Source organism: Mycteria americana, chromosome 1 (assembly GCF_035582795.1).
Source record: "Mycteria americana isolate JAX WOST 10 ecotype Jacksonville Zoo and Gardens chromosome 1, USCA_MyAme_1.0, whole genome shotgun sequence".
Taxonomy (NCBI): Eukaryota; Metazoa; Chordata; class Aves; order Ciconiiformes; family Ciconiidae; genus Mycteria; species Mycteria americana.
Window position 1 is genome coordinate 34,315,351 of NC_134365.1, and position 20,532 is coordinate 34,335,882.

At 39.2% G+C, this 20,532-nt stretch overlaps 1 protein-coding gene across 4 annotated transcripts in view; it reads left to right on the top strand.

The window, feature by feature from the left end:
* TMEM117 (transmembrane protein 117) overlaps positions 1 to 19,820 on the top strand; it is a 238,920-nt gene extending 219,100 nt beyond the window's left edge. For 3 of the 4 annotated variants that reach the window (XM_075494344.1, XM_075494335.1, XM_075494325.1), the window contains 2 exons: positions 8,219 to 8,348; positions 17,736 to 19,820. In XM_075494344.1, coding sequence (XP_075350459.1) covers positions 8,219 to 8,348; positions 17,736 to 18,376 — 771 coding nt within the window. In that variant the 3' untranslated portion in view covers positions 18,377 to 19,820. Of the gene's footprint in view, positions 1 to 8,218; positions 8,349 to 16,341; positions 16,824 to 17,735 lie in introns of all 4 variants that reach the window. The other variant, XR_012774410.1, reaches the window with a different exon arrangement.
* The last annotated feature ends 712 nt before the right edge of the window (positions 19,821 to 20,532 follow it).

Genomic DNA, 20,532 nt, shown 5'->3' on the forward strand with positions numbered 1-20,532 from the left:
TGCATATTATTAGTGAATGTTCATTTCTCCTATTCACCACAGAAATGGCTTTCATAAAGTGCGTCGCTGAGGTAGTTAGAAAAACATTACGACTGACTTGCTGGTGGTTTAGGGAAGTTTCATGTAGGGAACAAGACACAGTTGCTTTGCAGGAGCTGATTTCTTTGTCTCTTACAGGTACACAATATTGTAATATTACCACTTTATTTAGCAGCTTATCAGACTCAAGAATTAACTGGAAAAGCTCACACTGGTGTTTCTCATCCAGATGAATTGCCTGATAGCAATTTAGCTCAACCAAGGTTAGACATGAGTGACACAGTAAAGCAAGAGTAAAGGCTTACAAAAATTGGAGAAACTCAGAGACAAAATAGAAGAACGTTTACTTTTGAGCAGCTTTTTTTTAATCAGCATTTTCAGCAGTTGTGAATAGTTAATCAACAGGCAAGAGTGAGTTACAAAGAAGAGGAACCTCACAGTGTCACTGAGATATACGAGACCTCACATTTGCCTGATGGAAAAACTGGAGGACTTGCTCCTAGGACATCCTGGGTGTGCACAGAGGCTGTGCTTAGTGATGTCTGCTGCACCTCTGGCATGGATAAAGTTGTTTCACCTTGCTCCTCTTTGACTCTCAGGAGTAGCTAAAACTTAAAGGGTAGCTGTTAAGAAAGAACAGTCCTTGCCCTCAGCAGGAAATGGTGATTACTGTTGTTCCTGGTCAATACACATCTCAAGATGTGAGACCTTTTAGTGTCCGTCCTTCCTTGTGCACTGGCTTGTTTTCAAACCCAATTTGTTCCTAATGTAACAGAAAGAATGGATAGCCGTTCATTCTTCACACCAGTAGCGATATCTGTCCTATCAAGGAACTAGCAATGGTCACTAAGGCCTGGGACAGTATTGTGCTAGATGATGCTCAAAGACAACCAAAACACAACTCCAGTCCTAGAGCATTCCATTGATAAAGAAAAGCCAAGAGTTATGTCTGGTTAGACAGACAGGAATAGGCAATAGTGACTTCATTGGTCAGGATGACAGGTAATCCAGGATACCTAATGTATGACATCCTCATGTTTCCTCAGCAAAGAGGAGTTACAAAGGAGAGTGAGAAAGGAGAAAGCTCTGCAGCTGATAGGGAACTGCACAGGGGAAAGCTTCTTTAAATGGAGAAAAGATTCATAGCCTGCATTTATAGACTGATTGAAGGAGCAGCTGTCGTATAGGCAGTCGGTACCTAGGGTAGTGAAAGATCTGAAGGGATTGGAATATGAAAGGAAGTGGCCTATATTTTATTTGATCAAAGAAAAGAGTGACATGGTCAAAGAAACAGACTAGGAGAATGGTCTTTGCAGCAGCATTTCTGTATCGGTGGAGAACAACTGCACTTGTGAAGGCCAGAGGGAAAGACGCCAATGTGACTGAACAGCAGGTGATGAGAGCCTCGATAAAAATTTTAGCTGTGGGGTTTGATAGGAATTGTCGTATCTGTGATATGCTATGCAGAACAGATCTGCAGTATCAAGGCACTACCAGGTTGTGAGGAGTGAATAGAAGATGATACCGAAGCTATAGTCACAGGGGAGAGAGAGGGAGTGCTGTCTATCACAAATCAGGCATCTGCCAGGGAGTATAGGCATGGATAGGGGTCTTTCAGTGAAATGCAAGCATTTCTTATTTTAGGTGGTCTGAAATTTTGAGATTACTTTGAGCTTGCTGTGGAAAAGCTAAATACCAGTTCAGACATTTCAGTAACAAGGGTCACTGTTTTGAGGACATGTGCACACACAGCTTTGTCTAGGTTCAAAATGCATTAATGTTTAAATTCAAAGTGCAGAGACCCAGGGCTTGTTTGGGACCTGGGTGGCCTGGGAATTGTTGCCTTTAAATAAGCAGAAATGGATAATAGACTAAAGGATTCTGTAATGATTTTTTAATGGAAGGGGTGATTCAAGGCCAAGCACACACATAAAAAAGAGGCCGTAGTGCTGCTTTAACTCTCAAGGAGGCAGTTATTGCTGTCTGATTATCATTTTCTTAAATAAAGGAGAAAATGAACCAGACTTGCAGTGGTGGTTCTAAATAAAGGCCAGGAGCTTGAAGAAGCTAAGCAAAGACTGAGGAGGAGAAGAGCACAAAGATGATGGAGAATGACAGCAAGGTTGTGGGTATGTCTGGGATAGCCCAGACAAGCCAAGGGATAGCCTTTCTATACCCGTGTCTGGTCCTGGAAGCTGTCTTCAGTCTTCTGTCTCAGTCTCAGCAGCTTGGAACTCAACTGAAGCAGTTACTCCACTGTTACAGTGGATTTTCTGTATTTTTAAAATCTGTATTTTAAATCATGACTGAGAGATAAAAGGTGTCGCTGTGTCTGCAATTAGGGACTTTGTAGCGCAGTTCCTGATGGGGTTTTTGTGATTGTTATTGCCAATAACAATCCAAGCAGGTGAAGCCAAAACAGATAGGCAGATCAAATAAAACTTTCTGGACTTGAAAACTATGAATAGATTAGCACTGACAGTACCAACATGAAGAAGGAGGTCTTTTGAAGAATAATGTGTCGTCTTTCACTGTGGGAGCTAAGTAACCCCACTGAAGCCGTACAAGTATACAGGTAGTAATATTAAGAGTATAATAATGTATATTTTTCATTTAGTGAGGGCTAAAAACTGCAATGTCTGTCAAACTTTCTTCCTATTTAAATAAGGTATTGGCAAAGAACAGAAGGCCAGAAACTGAGCGGTAGATTTGATCTCACGGGCATGAAAGTGAGTTCTAGTCATGGCTGCTGACTTCCCTTCTTATGTATGTTTGAGTGCAATATTAAAATTATGTTTGTACTTTAGGAGCTCACAGCTGCAGAGATCTCAGCTGCAGAGATCACTGCAAGTTGCAGCACTGCAATGAAGTTAGAGATAACCACAGAGGAGTTGGGCCTTTGTCTCTGAATTCCAGCTGTTCATTTCTTACTTCAAACACTTGCAAAAATATATAGCCATTGCCTCTCATTAAATTTCCTCTAGCTGTCTGCCTGTCTGCCATGTTCTGGGATTTGAAACAAAGCTATCGAAGAGATACAAAGATACCTGAAAACACACAGTCTTCTAAGTTAAAAGGATTTTAATAAATTAAATAAAAATTGCTATAGGCAGTTTCTGGAACAAGCACACATATACACATTCATATATGCATTTTCTCAGTTCCTGCCCTCTATTTTTGTTTATTTATTATTCCAAGGGGTTTAAAGTACAAATGTGTTCCTAGCATTCAATATAGCATATATCATCACTACTTAAAGCAGAAATATTCAGTGTGCACTTGACCTCTTTCATTATTATAGCTGAACAGTGGTATACAGTATTTTTAGTGGTATTTGATATTTACTGTGTGCCAAACATCCTATGAGCTACATTCAGACAGGAGGAGAGATGAAAGCATGGCACATTTATTTCCCATTAATCATTATTGGTTTTTAATCCCAGTCTCAGTTTTTCTGTGGCAGTTTTCCGTGGGTGGAAAGAGGCTGGTGGCTGAGGGACATGGGGTTGTGTGTGCATGAAGCATGGGATGCGGTCTGCTGAGGGCTAGCATCGCCTTCCCAGACAGCTTATGATCCTTGCTGAATCCTGCCGGCACCTCGTCCGGATCCTCTGGGGTTGGGAGACATGGCCCAGAGCCTGCAATAAAAAACACCAAGCAGCAAGCAGCAATCCTGCAGCCAGCCAGGCCATGGGGTCTTGCCAACGTGCCCCTGGGCTGCCTCGCTGGCAGCCGGCCAGGAGCCCCAGGGCAGCTGCATATCCTGGCTCGGGGTCAGGACAGGGCTTCCCCAGGCAACTCCTTCTCTTTTGCTCAGGTGATGGCAGAGAAGGACCAGATCATACCAGGTAGTGTGGCTTTGATGCTCAGTTACCATTACTAAAAATATCTTTACTTAAAGAGATACCAAATCAGTGCCGCCAGCTCCACTGTAGGGTCTTAAACCAATACCTGGCATTGCAGCAGAGAGTTTGTGCATTTGTTTGGCATGGGGAATGAGAAGCAAAGAGAAGAAAATCAAAATATCATTATCTCCTCTTTTGCAGCATCCAGTTTTGTCTGTGCTTCTGGGTTTAATGAGGTAGCTGATGGAAATCAGAGGTTCTCCCTTTGCCCATTGCAAGACTAGGACAAACCCCTCAGTGATCCTAAATTCATCCTCTGGCTGCCCTTTCCTCATGACTAGAGTGAAATGAGGCAATAACCTAATTTGATTTGCACATCCCACAAAACTTGCCAGCGAGGTTAGAGACCTCTGTGCAGCTGATTAAGCCTGCTGGTTCTGGGCTGGTTTCTTCTTCATGAACTGCATAGAGGTATGCTGCAGACCCCCCAGGTTGGAAACCGCTGAAGTAGATGAACATTAGTAATTTGATGCTGATGGATTTAAAGAAGAAACAATCTGTTCATGCAGTATAAGAGATACAAATATGAGCTAACAGTATGGTTGTATGGCTTTATTTTTCAAACTCTGCAAGTAGAGATACATTCTAAATATGGTATTTTGGGCCCAGTTCCTGATGAGACCCCAGACATGGCAGAGTACAGGCACCTCAGCAATAAGGACTAAAGCTGATCAAGTGAACTTTGCATAATTGTGAGTTGAGAACTTAAAGAACATAGCGTATGTCACTCATGTCCCAGAGGTGAGCACAGACTGATATCAGAGACCACAGAGAGAAAATACCGTGTATGAAAGCATGATGCAGACCTGAGCTGTGTGCCAGAGAGGGAAGCGGTTAGATTTATGGGCTTGTACCTTTGTGCTATTAGTGTACCTATTAACAAATGAGGTAGATTATTCCTACTAGGCACCTTGAATTTCTCAGAAAAATGGTTTTCTGGATGTTGCTGAAATTGTCGTCTTTTGCTTGTCAGTAAGGAAAAAATATAACAGAGTCAAAAGATTTTGGACAACACTTTCTTAGAATCTAGATAGCAAAATGGCCACTTTGTTGGGTTTGGATTTGACAACCTGATATTGGCATTAGCCCAAAAATTTAATAGTCACCTGCTCTTCTCCTGCACAGTAATAATACTACAGCTATGTGTCCTCAGGTGGTAATGTCACTACATGGACAGTAAATGCTCACACTTACCAAAGCTGTGAGCCAAATGAAGCCCCGAAGGCTATTTCATCACCTAAATTGAAGCTTCATTTTCCTAAGTGATGTGGCTGTAGTGACTTTCATGGAAAGTCAGTAGGTTTAACTCATTATTTTAGTTTCCTTTTTTTAATATTGCTTTCAAACACATTTTATTGCGTTTTGTTTTATTTTGTTGGGTTTTTTAAAGTTTATGTCTGTATTTCCAGTGGGACTGTTCTTAAGTTCCCAGATTTTATAATCATACTGATAAAGGTGTTACATTTGAAACATTATTTATGGGCGAAGAAGAAACACCTTATAGATAAAGCCAAGAATTTATTATTAGTATCATTTAAATTTTAACAGTGTAATCCAAGAATCATTATTAGTTGAGATCTAATTATTACAGAAAATAATACTTCTGTGCAGAAAAAAATGTCAGCAATAATAATAATGTCAAAATTGTTATACGCACACTTCTTACCTTCTATTGCTTTTCCTGGTGTTTCATCCCCCCTCCCCCTGCTCCTGCGGGTCCTGAAATGGGCAGTGTCAGTCTGGTGGGCATCAGTGGGGGCATTACGGCGTGTCATTGCATCTGGAGCCCTTTGCTGGGAAGGATATGATGTTCATCGTGATGGTTTCTTTTTCCTCACTCTAGGATCTACTTGGGGGCATTTTTATGTTTGCTAACACACTTTTTCTTCACTGATCTGAAGCTCCATGTTACAGCCGGGTTTACTATACACAGTGCCTTTCACGTATGTTAGATACCTCTTTGTTCTCCTTGTTACCCCTAAAAGCAGTTTTGTCCAGCCCCAGATCTGCATTTCTTTAGCTGAGCACTGGTGAGTTGTTTATAGGTGTGAGGTCTCTAATGCCAGCCTGTGCCCATGTCTCTAGCAATGGCAATACCATATTACGGGGCTACAGGGTAACAGAGGTCATGATACAATTCAGGCAAGCTTCATACAGTATGGGGTATATATGTAGAAAATGTGAAATAATGTACATGTGAAAGGTAGCTGTAGTTTGGAGTGTCAAATATGTATTTTTCTAATGGGCTCTCCACTCACCTGTCTGTTATAATGTAAACAGTAGCACACTGTTGGGGTTGGATCTCTCTGTTTTGCTTTTGTTTTATGAAATATTTTCCAGTCTCAGTAGTTGTTAAATAATACAAATAATACAGTAAATTGCACATCTGACAGAGCTGGCATTCTAGTTACTCATTATCAGGTAATGTTCATACAGATCAGAAAAAATGCTGAACTTTTTTATAAAACTCAGATGCAAAGACACAGTCCAATACCAAATTCTGTACAGTGGAATTTTATCTGTAAATCAGCAAAAGGCACAGTAGGAGCACTGGGGAAAGGCAAGAGCAGGAGGCCGGATTTATAGTCCCATGTTTTACTTCTTTCCAATGCAGAGTCCACAGCTCTCCCTTCGTTTATCTTCAGGAATATGTAATGTATTTCTTCCTATTTATTCCTGGGTGAGAGTATGTATGACTTGACTTAATGTGAGACACCAGTCCAGAGGTGTATATTAGATACTGTGAACTGAGAATGTACACCCATAAAATTTTTATCTTTGGGCACTTTTTGAATGTCTACCGCCTGCAAGGGGATGGTTGCAGATGCAGTGTAAGGGATTGTGCAGCTGGGCAGTTATTACCATACCTCGTGACCAGGAGTGCATGCGTTGCATTAGTAATAAGGCAAGAAGAGAGCATCCGTATTTCCCTTATCTTGCATCTGTAAATTGGCACTTTCTGTATCGCTGTGAACATTGAGAACCAGGTACAGAGGGTCACATTTTCTCCTTGCTTCTACTCCTGTTAATCCATTTAACTCAGTATCACAAAGAGTTAGCACAAACCAGCTGCTGTTAGTGTTTGGGCCATGCTATTCCCTGCTGATAAAACTCTTCCATTTCCCTTCCACTGTAGAAAATGTTGGAGCGCTTAGGAATTCTTGGAAGTTAAGTTATAAATAGTGATTTATCTTTCAGAGATAATTCTTAGTTTTGAATCATTTTTTTTCATTACCCTGGGAGGAAACTTTCCAGCCTTATAAAACTGAAAAAAAAAAAAAAAAGGCATTGGTTCTCTTGGGGAGATGGCTGCGCTGGAATGGTTTCATTGTGAAGGAAGCACAAGTCACTCACAGAGCATCTCACATTTCAGTTTCCTTTATCTTACATGTAGTAATTCAGGTGCTTGTTGCACTAATTCCAGGGTACCAGGGTACGCATGGGAACAGGGCCAGTATGTTTGTAACAGCGGATCACCAACAGCCTGCAGCGCACAGAGTGACCGCTCTGGCAGTAATCGTACCGATTCTAGCACTATTGCTAGACTTTCCGTCCGGGCTCTAAGGGGCCATGCTATTATACCCATTTTCAAGTGACTGATGGTGGGTGCAGATAACCAAGTGAAAAATTCCTTTAAATGCAGCTCCTCCTCAGCTGGCTTACCACATGCTACCAAAATATGCATAATGATAGGTAAGAGCTTCCACACTTCCAGCATTACCTTGTCAGCTGAAATACAGCAGTGGAGAAAACTGTGCTTGGATTGATTCTGGCAGATTATGCTGAAGGGCTTGCACTTGCAGGGAGTGTTTATTTAGAGGTATTAAGGCCAAATACAGAAAACAGACTATAAGTTGAACAAGTAGAATACAGAGATATGAAATGTTTGAAAGGGTCAGGCTTTTTTTGCCAATTTCTTACCTGTAAACTGTTTGCCAAATTAGTAACAGTAATATTGCAAGGTTGCTATACAGGTATTCATATGCTTAGACTATTTTGTACTATCAGCTGGTACAGTGGGTTCAATATTGTCATTCTGAAGTGAACTTTTAAACACATAATTACATGGAGCTGAAGTAAAAATCATGTTGTAATATCTAATATAAACACGGTATTCTATTTCAAGTGGTTTAGTCAAACTTAAAATAAGAAAATCTAATAATGGGAGGCTTAAAAATAGAACCTTTCCCATTTTATTATTTTAAGCCATTTTAAAGGGCAAAAATAGACCATGAAAGCTTACATTTAGGCTCTTACTTTTCTTTTTTTAACAGGACTGGGAGTTTCCACATTTTATGGGTGATGTTGAAGTGAATCTTCCAGGCTTGCCATCTGCACACATGCAGTTCAAAGTACCTTATTTCCAAAAGATCTTCAAAGAGGAATATCACATACATATAACAGGTATGCAATCTTACAGGTTGTGACACAGTCACACAGTGAACTGCTTCTGTGTAATAAATGTATGCTAACATGTTCTTAGCCACTTTTTGTGTGTGTGTGTCCCAGATTACTATTTTTCTATCTGTTTATCTGTCCATATCCATATCTTCCAAATATAAACATCTCAGGGAAATGAGGAACCTGTATTTTACGAATCAGAGAGACCTGCTGTTTTTCATGGATTTCAGCAACTTCTTGTGACACTAAGTAATACCTAATGTAGCTTCAGAGATCTTTTATCTAAAATTATTCTCCAGGGGAATTAGCGGCTTATTTCATTTTCAAATCTCTTATGCTTTCAGATGCCTTTGCTATGATTTATGCTAATATCTTTTCATAATTTCAGTCATTCTCATCTGGCACAGGCCACTCATAACCATACTTCCATCAGTCATCTAAGCAGAAGCAGACAGTTAAATAACCTCAAATAAAATAGAATTGCAGTTATTCAAATGGATGCTACATATAGATAAAAAGTACCTGACCCTTGCATACTGTGAGACAGTATTTTTTAATAACAGTAGGGAATAAAAAGAGAAGAAGGTTAAATAGGGATAAATATTTTGGTTTTACCTTCAAGCTATGCAGAAGGATCATAGCTCCTCTCTCCGCATTGGGAAGAGTTGGATAATAATGGATAGCAAAAGAATGCAGGTGTGAATTGACAGGGGTCTTTAACTGCTGCTATAAACAATCACAGCACATGATACGGTACGGGAATAAGATAGATGAGGGCATCCAATGACACAGCCATATGAAACTCCTGCAGAGCTGGGACAAAAGGTGCATTCAGAGATGATACAAAGATAAGGCCAAGAGCTAGCAGGTGAGTCACAAGCTCACCAGGCAGCAAAAGCCAAGGGAAGAAAATGTGCCGAGGAGGAAAGAATGATGAACCCAGGACTCAGTTGAGATAGGTTGAATGAGGCCGCAGAAAAGGCATTTTCAGCAGAGAAGGTAGAAATCTGAGTGATCAGATTAAAAAACAGAAAAGAAGAGGAAATGAGTGCAAAAGTTACCTGCTGCCTATTGAATGAGGGAAGGCAAATGGGCCAGTAGGAAGTACAGATGGAGAGATGGAAAGTTTTTCAGAATTGGATGTAGGTGCCCTGCTGGAATACTGAGAGAGAACAGACAGCCAGCAAGAAGAAAGAAGGGCTGGGGCACGTCTGAGTGAGACCGTTTGAGCCACTAGTGGTTTATGGAACAGGATGAAGTAAATGATCTCATGGTCAGTGGCTAGAAGGTGTAGGGTGAGAGAAGATGGGATGTGTACACAACGAACACATTTTTCTCTCCCAAGTGAGCAAAAAGGGAAAGGAGAGGGGAAAAAAGAGTATAAGCGTTAAATATTTGATGTGAATTATAGGCATGGTATTCAGGGATAGTGAAAAAGATTTTTGTTCTACTTCTCAAGACCAGAGCATGAATTTGGAGGGGCTCAGTCCCACAAGGCTCCCAGATGCCCTGCAGTTATTCCGTTGTATAAGGAGAAGTAGAGGAATGGGTGCACAGGGGAGCATGAACAATGACTGAGGCATGGTAGAGTGGGCTGCACCATCAGATACAGAAACTCAGGATATAATTAATGTAGATGAAAAACAATGGGTGGTAGAAGGGGGACTGAGAAGCAAAGAACAGTTTTGCATTGTAGAAGAGACAGGGATATTGATGATAATCAGGGAAGAGCAAAGAATAAGCAACAGCAAAGAACATAAATTAGGGATCAGTAATACAACTGCTAGCAGTGCTGCTGTTTGAAAACAGACCAACCGAGAGAAACCAATATTTATGCATTGTAGAGTCTTCTGCAGAGAGGACTGGAGGCCTTTCTGATTTTCTGGCGAGAAGGCATTCTTTTAATGAGGATGAGCTAATGAATAGGGACTGAGGAATATTTTTCCCTGCTCAGCATTAACAAGATCCATTTATTAGATTCACTAGACAAATCAATCCATTTGACTGCACGTCACGTACTCTGTCTACTGAGTGCCTGTTTTATCTCGGTGCTACACCACCCTTTAGGAGATCTAATAAACAGCCATAACACATGGCACAAGAACCTCCCTTTGGGTAAGTTTTGCTTGAACCATCTGTTCTTGCCATCAGTTCTTGTCTTAAGTTAGGGTATCATCTTGGATCATTTTCAAGCTCTAGTTATTGTGTGGATGTGTAGATACTTGTAATTTTCTACTCAAATCAAGGAGCTAATAAAAGAAAGAAAGAACTGGTTCAATATATATATAACAAGATGAATGTAATCCAGTCTAAAATGAGGGTAGAGAGTGATGCACATGAATGCAACTGCAGCAGATGACATGGGGGTAGGACACTGATAATGGCAGGAAGCCTGCTGTATTTAAGCCCTGTTTAATACATGGGATCCAGAATGTTAAGTCTAACCATAGGACCTCTTTTTAGTAACAAACAGGAAAGGGAGACTAGGGCCTGAATATAATTTATTTTAGTACTTGCTATAGGGATAAAGTCAGGCTGTAAATCTTTGACCTGTGCCCTGATTTGTAGAAACTGGAAACCCTTTTCTCCCAAATAGCAAGGACAAAGAAAGCATGGCTGAAATAACATTTACCATCTTCTTCCTGGCAAATTTTATTCTTCATAAGTTCTTTTACAGTCTGTTTTGGTCACTGTTGATTGATATAAGTAAGAGCAGCCTTAGGACTCCCCTGAGCAGCCCTATTCGGTGCTGGGTTGCTCTAATGAGCAACGGTCCCACAAAGAAGCAGCTCTAGGTAAAGGGACATTCAGAGGAGTGAAGGACTCTTTAAACCACCTTTCTGTTGATGTGTGCTTAATGGCTTCGTGCAAGTTCTGTACAGGTGAAGGATTTCAGTTACATGCTCTGTGTTGCCAGCTCTCCTGTTTTTATGACAAGGCTTAAGACAGTTGCTTTTTTTTTTTTTTTTTGCTATTTTGTCTTAAAGTCTTAGCTCCTGAATTCAGTGACTACAGGAGAATTTCAGCTTTCATAAAATAAAGTTCATGATGGCAGAGAAAAAAAAAGAAATGTTGCTTCTGCAAAACTCCATGTCTAAAAAAGCAGATAAATAAAACAGTATTAAATGTATTATTTTTAACCCATCTTGTTACTTTAAACTAATAACATGCTTTCTTAGGCCTAACTTGTGATTTCTGAATGTTGTAAGTTGGCAGTAATATTGAATTAACATCTGCAGCCTGTAGCTGATATGCTTCAGTGTAATTTTAAATTTACTATCAAAAGCATATCTTATTTTTACTGGTAACCAAGTACCTCATTTTGCTCAAATTTCTTTGCATCTAGGAACTCCTAGCAAGCATCTACTCAGTATTAAATATTTTTATCCTGTTTTGATAGCTGCTTTTATCTATGAACATCAAAAATAGCTTGAATTCCTGCATCTGCTTAACTCATCTGGATTTCCCTTGACAGATGGTTTGTTGCAAAGTGTATGTTTTCCTTCTTGGGCTGCTGTTTATGAAAATACATAGTCTATCCTAGTTTCTATAATACCCAGGGAAATTTGTAAAACTTAAAAGTAAATTTTGTTACTTCAGATTCTTTCATGGTTAAAAGGCACTAGGGGGCCAGGCTAGTACCCTTTAATAGAAGCACTGGGGATCCAAGAGCATGTGCTGTCAAGTATGTGGATAAGTTTCAAATAGGAAATGTTAAGGTTTGGGTATCAAAACAGATGGGAGATTTTCCTGGCTGTTTATAAATGTGTTTGTGAGTGCTGATCTAGCTAGAATGCCCTTCCACCCAAAGGAGAAATCATCACCTTCATGGCTGGCAAGTGCCTAGCATGGCTGGCTTGTGGAGTTAAACCAAAAGCGTGTCTAGATTCAGGCCAAGCATTGCCTACACAGGGAAGCCTGAGGGAGCCTGTGGGCAAAAATAGAAAGGTTAGAGGTAAAAACAAAGCTGTCCATGCACACAGATCTGAAAAAAACTCAGGATTTGTGGCTTAGTTCAGCTGTGAGTGGTCTGTATGCATGTATCTAGCTAATAACACTAACGTGACAGAAGATACGAAGAGTGTTTCTAAGATACCTAAATGTTTTACAGAAGTGTATGAATGTTTTTGGACACAAATTGCAATTGAGATAAGAGTCTGAAGTCAACAATTCCTACACTAGCCTCTGGTGCAGTTGCACAGCACGAGGCCGCTTGAGTCTAGCCTTAATAAGTGGAATTTTCACACTTCCTCTTGACCCTCGGGAGGGATGCTGAGGACTGGCTTCTACATGAGATCTCTTTTTTAGGACATCACTGTTCTGTTACAGACTGGGCATACAAAAATAAAAATGCTCCAGAATCAGCAGCTGGTTTGGAATATTTGGACTTGTGGGATCTGCCTCAATCGCCCAGTAAATCAGTTGCATGTGTGATCGTGGACCGTTTGCTGAACCTCTCATAGACCTTATCAGCTTCTTTAAAAATGAGCACTGCCCAACCATCTTGTTCAGCTGGCGAAAATAGGTGCCTTTCTAGAAAAAGGAAAAAGAAAGATCCATACCTCTTTCACCATGAGAAGGGCCGTGGCATTCATGTGCAGCGCACAGTTGTTCAGCTTCAGCAGGGAGGGACAAGTGTTTCTAAGCAGAGTCCCGTATAGGCTGGTGTTCAGAGCATGGTCCTACAATGCAGGTCCAAACTGCCGTAAGTGGAGATTGTTCTAGGGTCAAAGTTTCCCTTCTGGTGAGTGCCCTAGCCATGAGGATACAATCCTCCTCAACAGCTATGCTTTCTCAGAAAACAGGGATTGAGTTTTCGTCCCCAAATAGTGGTTGTAGGCTACAATGCCTAGAAAAAGGTTTCACATTTTGCATTACAGCCTCACAAGGACAGCCAGTGCATGCTCTTGGCTAGCTACATACCTCCAATTTTTCTTTTGGGGGATCTTTATTGCACCAAATTTCAATATTGCACCACATTGCCAAATACACCAAACCAGATTCCTGACTCTCTAAATGTCACGTGTATCATGTAAGGATGTCAGCGCTGTGAAAGCCAGTTATCAACCAGGTCTTTTTTTAGGTAGTGCATGGCTGAATGGCACGGCCTATTTTACCACCTGATTTTCTTCATTGTAACTTCATTGAAGAGTCTGGGTATAATTCTTTGCAGTTTGCTGAAATGATTGACTAGCCTTCCAGTCTTGAGAGCTGATCTTACTACATCCTTCCATTTCAACTTGTATCTATGAAAAATCCACCTGCTCCAATAAGTGCTAAATGGTGTCTGGTGAAGGCCAGTATTCTTGGCCACACAGATCTCTCTGGAGTAGAACCAGCCCTAGAGCAGTAGTGGTACTGATCCTACAGAAATTGGTTAAGAGACAAATGAAATTACTTCATAGTGTGAGACTCCATTTTCCCTTACCACTTTTCATCTGTAATGAAGTTTGAAGCACTGTAAAAGAAATTATACATATATATATATAAAGAAAATATCTATAGCTTCATAATATGTTTACTCTGACTCTTTGCAAAACTATAAGCTTGAGCTTGTTTATGTGTAAGGCGAGAGGTCAAGACTGACTTCTAATTTACCAAGCTTATTTCCTATATAAGCTTGATATATGACTTAAAGTTTTCTATAAAAAACATTATGCTAAAATTAAGTTGCAATAGGTGGTCATTTCATATACATAGATTATACATGTGTATGAAGTTAAAGGTTGGTCAGTATAATAAGTCTCAAAAAGTACTTGTCATGGGGAATTATCATCAAATAGATGTTTGTGAGTGGAGACTGTCAGGCCTCTTTGTTCAGTCCACTTCAATACATTTATCACTGATCTAGAAGGACTGCTTGGTAAACTGGGCTTATTTGGCTATCGCGCCTGCTAGTACAGCAGTAAAGTACCTGTCTTGGAAGAAGGATAGACAGCACAGGACACTGTATTCTAGAAAGAGGCAAATACTTTCTGTAAGTAACCAAGACAGCACTAATTCCCAGTCATTTTGTGTCTAAGGAGATTAACACAGCCCTTGGCTACAGGGAATACTGAGTAGGAGTAGAAAGATGTCGTTGTGTTCATATATGGTTATAGTGAGACTGTTACTCATACAGTGTTTGGTTCTGGTGACAACAGTGTTTAAAAGAAAAGGAAAAATCATAGAGCTCATCGAGCATGACAGTGATGCAGAGGATGGAAAACTTGTCTAGAAATGAGAAATTTAAGGATTTTTGAGAAGATCCACTGTAGAACATAGGTAGGTCTCAGGCAGCTAGCTGACACTCAGACATACAGGTTGCAATTCATCTTAGTGAAGTGGGGTGTCTGCATCTACTCTGTTTGTCTAAGCACCCTTTAGAGTCCACACTGACCCAACGATCCCAACAGTGGAGCTTCGGGCTGTGCTCCTGCCTGTCTAACTCTGTCTAGGAGCCAAGTGAGGGAGTTTCAAGTTCATGCTTTTTATGAAACAGGAATAATTGAAATGCATCTCTCTCTTGTATCAGGTGAGCACTCACATTCTTACCATAAAAGGCATGGAGCCTTTATTAGGCAGATCCATCTTAGAAGAGATTCACAATTATGAAACCATAGTGTAGGATAGATACTACATGAAGCCTGAGATCAAGCACCTGGCTACATCTGTTTAGCATTTTTAGTGTTTCCTGCTAGCTTCTTAGTCAACTTCACCAGCAGCAGGCTGCCATCTCAAGTCTTACTCCTTAGGTGGCTTGCTCTACACGTGTTGCATTTAGGACAATGTGGTCACACAGGTGATTGCTGTGAAATCCACTGGGTGCCATCATGCCTAAAGAGGAGGTGGGTCATAGCTCAGCATTGTAATGTCTAAGTTTCCTTTGTCAGTCATACCTGAAACCTACAATCAAGAAAACCATAAAAGTGTATTTTGGCCTTTATAAAGGCCATCACAGTAATGTCCCCACTTCATTATGCTTTGTATTTTGATCTTTCAATTGCCTGTTTTCTCCCTACACATCTTCACTCTTGCCATGTCTAGCTGAAGGGAAAGTGCCATACTGGTCCTACATGAGTTTTTCCCCTTCCTACCACCCCTAGGGTCTAGCAGATCTCTCTGGAAAGTCACCTGTCTGGGCTCTGCAGAAACACAAAGTACCTCAACTAATATTTTGATGAAGCCAATAACAAAAGAAGTGGGAAAAGAATATGGCTTAAGGAATTAACTTTGGGGCAATGCAGCAAGGGGTTGCTTTCTGGTTGAAACAGCTTTCTGTTTGAAACACAGTAATATTTGATGACAAATTATTGTTTCAAAAAGTGTCCAAGTGAACAACCATAACAGAGAAATGGAGTTTAGAATGCAGTAAATCATGTTTTATTTCAAACTGACCATAGATAAACAGGTAACGGTTCTAATATTTGTTTCATTGTCATTTGTGTTTAGCCTATTTTCCTAATGAAATGAGAATTATGCGATCATGTTCTCTGTGTGGGTTGGTCTCACTCTCTCTCTCTATCCAACACTCAGCATCAAATAGCTTTTGAACCCACAGCCAGTTTCAAAAACATTTTTCAGATGGTGGGAATCTGAAAAATAGTGACATTATCATTGTGTCCTAAGAAACAGTGGTAAGGTAAAGGAGAATCATCTAAGTTAGTGCCCAGCTGAGGAAAAAGCAGGGAGAAGTCAGCCATTATATTCTGTTTGACAGCAGCCAATTGATCAGTGAATATGTGTGTCCCAGCCAGCCCATCAACACACACTATGCAAGATACGTTCTGTCTCTGTCTGTTGAAAGGTCATACATGATGGGGAAGCTAGGGTTATTCTGATGGAGAGAAAGACAAAATACAGGGCAAAAATCTGCAGGAAACAGCATCAAGCTAGATTGTATTGTTATTGTATTTCATATTTTAGCATCATTTTCAGTGTCTTGGTGTTGATTTAAGAATCTTAAATATTATAAAATGTGGTGATAATCTTCTAAAACCATAATTTCCTTTAACAGGTCAATTATAATATTGATGAAAACCCAGAAAAAAAGATAGACGAGCTATTCAGGAATTATGTGAACAGGATTGGCTGCAAGGTCTTTTCAGTGCAGTTTGATTTCTGGATAGTGACCATAACACAAGAGAATTAACATTCTTGTTCATTTTCAGTCTAAGTATAATCTAGACTGAAGAGGACTATTAAACACAATTGCTGAAATACAAAAAGTTACCCTCCTGGAGCATTCTGGTCGTACAATTTGAACACACAGACTTTTAGGAACTGGAATCCATTTATTTTTTACAAGCCCATGGCATAAGTAGTTTGATAGATACTCTGATTCATTCATTTTCTCTTTCACTTGGAACATACTTAAATATGATTCCAGCATAGACCAATATCATTCATCACCAGCAGGAACATTCCTCCATGAATGTCCTTTCACATAATGCTGACATGTAGATTTGCTGGGTTCTTGGGTGGTACCAGTCATCACAGGTAAGATCTTAACATATGTCCGGCTAGAATGTAAGAGATGCTTTGACTGTGAAAACAGTATAATTTGTTTTGTGTATTCATAGAATAATTTAGGTTAGAAGGGACACCTGGAGTTCATGTGTTCCAACACCCTACTCAAAGCAGAGCCAACTTTGCAATTGCATAGAGTTATCTTTAATGTCTTTTGGATGCCTGGAGGGAGCATGCAAAAGAGCAATTTTAAATAATAAAAGGAGAAAGGTTTCCTCCTCCAGTATTGCAGGAGCTTAATGTTAGACTATGAGTCACTCCTTGGAGGAGTTTCGCACCACATGGACTATAGGGAAAGCTAAGCTGACCAGCCTCCCAACACTACAATCAGCCCTTGCTATTTCTCGAGGGTGTAATATCTCTAAATCACCATTTATCCAATTGCTCCCACCTCATGTACCACCATGGTTGGTACCTCAAACAATATATGTATATACTCTTAAAATGTACATAATTACCAACCCCCAAAACTTCAGTCACTTCAGTAATTCCTGGCGTATAAACTGTTCTATCAAATATGGCCTTTTCATGGAAAATTTCCATGTGAATATTTTTTAAGCCCTGGAATTAATGCTTTTTTAGGTTTATAGGCCACACCACCTAGTGGTCTAATCAACAGGTCACTTACAAACTGCAATGTGAATTCAATTGATATACTGCTGTGCTTGTGTTACAAAATTATTTTATTATGTGCTCAGACCTAATTGTGAAATACTAGGGGATATTCAGCATAAATCTGATTATGGTGGAAATTTTATTACAGCTTTGCTTTACACATGAATATAAAAGGATTTTTTTTCTCTGAGTAGCTTTCATATGACTGCATTTGTACTGCTTCTAAAATGGATATCTCAGATGACAGAACTTTCTTTTTCCAAACAGGCAAATGGTTTAACTATGGAATTATCTTCCTTGTTTTAATCTTGGATCTAAATATGTGGAAGAACCAAATATTTTACAAACCTCATGAATATGGTCAATATATTGGTCCTGGACAGAAGATCTACACAGTGAAGGACTCAGAAAGCTTGAAAGACCTTAATAGAACTAAGTTATCTTGGGAGTGGAGATCCAATAACACTAACCCATTGACCAACCGGACCTATGCCGAAGGAGACATGTTCTTGCACAGCAGATTCACAGGCTCTAGCCTTGATGTCAAATGCCTGGCTTTTATTCCAAGTTTGCTGGCTTTTGCTTTGTTTGGTTTCTTCATCTGGTTCTTTGGGCGATTTCAGAAAACTGACCAAGGCATGGAGAATTTAGACAAATCATACACAAGAATGAAACGGAAGTCACCGTCAGATATGGGAATGACACGAGAAAATACACAGGTGTTAGTAGAAGAACCATTAAGTTTTCAAGAACCACATCTTGTATCCATAAAATCAGACTTAAGTGAAATAGTTTTTAATTCTTCTCTCCTAACTTCTGAAAACTTGAATGCACAACTGAATGAACAAGATAGTCCTTTACAGCCAGTACCAGAGTCCTCTGTCCCTAAGAGTAATCCTGTGACATAGAGGCAAATACCCAGGAAAATCAGTTTAAAGAAGCAGTTACTATAAGGTTTCAGTTTTAGCTTTTGTAAGTTAAGATTTACATAGTGTTTAGAATAAGAAACTCAACCTATACCAAAAGGTGCTCAGCATGCTTTTTCTAGGAATTTTGGTTTTTATTTGTATTATAGTATGTGCCTACTGTATATCTAACATTCCTTTATAGATTGCTTCCCAAAATTGCACAAGCTATTTATTAATACATTACCTTAACTGTATAATAGTGTATTAGATGATTACTTGCAGGTATAAAACTCTACCGTGGTGGTGCCTTGAGACATTAAACTGTTTTTTAACTCAACACCAGATGTATAGCACAGTTCTTCTAATCTATTTTGCAAAGCTTTTTGTATATGGTTATTTCAAGTATCATTTGATGTCTTGACAGAGGAGATAAATATAGTTATTCCTAAAGAAGGGTTTCTGTTAGGACATCACAACTTGACTTTGTTATTTACTCATCTGTGAAACCGGTGACTTTGATGACCGGACTGCAGAGAAGCATGTTGATTACCTTTTCATTTTTGCTGGCTAGCTGCCAAACACAAATACAGAGTCATTATGCAGTAAACAGCAGAGTGATAATACAGCATGGGTCACTACTTGTGAAAATATGACTTTCTCCATCAGTAATAGCAATTAGGTGATAATGCCTAATTATATTTTTCCTAATTAAAGATGAACTGCTCCTTGATTAAAAGTTTTGCCCTTCACCTCTTAGAAACAGAGGTGAAAATACATGGTTGAAGCAACTCTTTCCATCGTCACACCAAAGCTATGCAACATCAAAGAGCCAATGGAGTGATTACAGTAAAGGACACAAAGCCCATTAAAGCCAGTATTTGTGCAGTTCGGTGCAGATATGGTCTGGGCATATGTGTAACATACATAGAAACACACCACATATAGACAGTCTAACTTCTCCAAACTGAAGAAATGTTTAGGTGTTTTAATTAAAATAGATTAATAATTGGATTTTATTGTACCCTCTTTTTTCCTTCGTTCATTATCCATGAATAAGTGTAACCTGGAAGCAGAATCATAGAGAAACTGGGTTTTTTGCCTTTTTGAAGGAGACTTTGTAATGTGAATTCCTCTGCTGTATGATCAAACTATATGCACTAGAGAAATTACATATCTAAAACATCAGAAAGACTCTGATTTGCCTCTAATTTAGTTCTATAAATTGTTGTTACAAGTTACTAAATAATAAGTCATTTTTAAGCCTGAATTATTTCCCTGTCATTTACTGGTGTTGCTGTATTTTGTCTTTGTGACTTTTTTATCTCCATTGTTTTGATCTATCTGCTTTTAAGTTTTTGGAATGCGGAATTTAGCATGCATAATAGAACTATGCATTTATTAACTGTCACTTGAGAGCCAATTTTAATAAACATCATTCAACAATTGTTTATGATGAGGCAGGAACATATTCTGTTAGTTTTGCAATTTTTTTAAACATTTTACCCATGCATTGTCCTATTTAAAATCATAAATATTTCTGACACTAAAAAAGACAGGCAGTATCACAATAATGTCAAAATCAAGTATTTTGCTTATGGAACTTTTAATATTTCATTGGCAGAAAGTTCACTTTATAATCAGACTAAATTTTTATCCATTAAAAATTATGACTAAAAATAAATCTATTAGCTTTTGCCTACTGCAGGCTATAAACTTATTTAATTGACTTAAGATATTGTCAAAGACAAGCCATTAATTACTAATGGTAAAACACTGTGAGATACTGCTTTGTACCGTATCAGAGGTGACTATATTGATGGTTGACTTTCAAACAGCATTTGATTTCTTTAGTTACAGAAATAGCTGCTTAATTTTGCACATACATGCTTCTCTGTATGTTTTGGACACTGTAAACCCAAGTACTGAAAATCTCCCATTAACTCATTTCTCCTTTTTGTGCATGGGAGTGGTTAAATCCATTAATATGTAGGCAGAAAATGAAAGAATTACTTGAGCCTTACAGCCCGCATGATTACATGACTCTGAGAAAACTGTTATTAAGCAACTGATCCACAGCTAAAATAATTCTGTGACCTCACATTGAGTTAATGCTTTTAAGGTCATTATAAGCCTGCATGAAAGAGAAAAAAAGCATC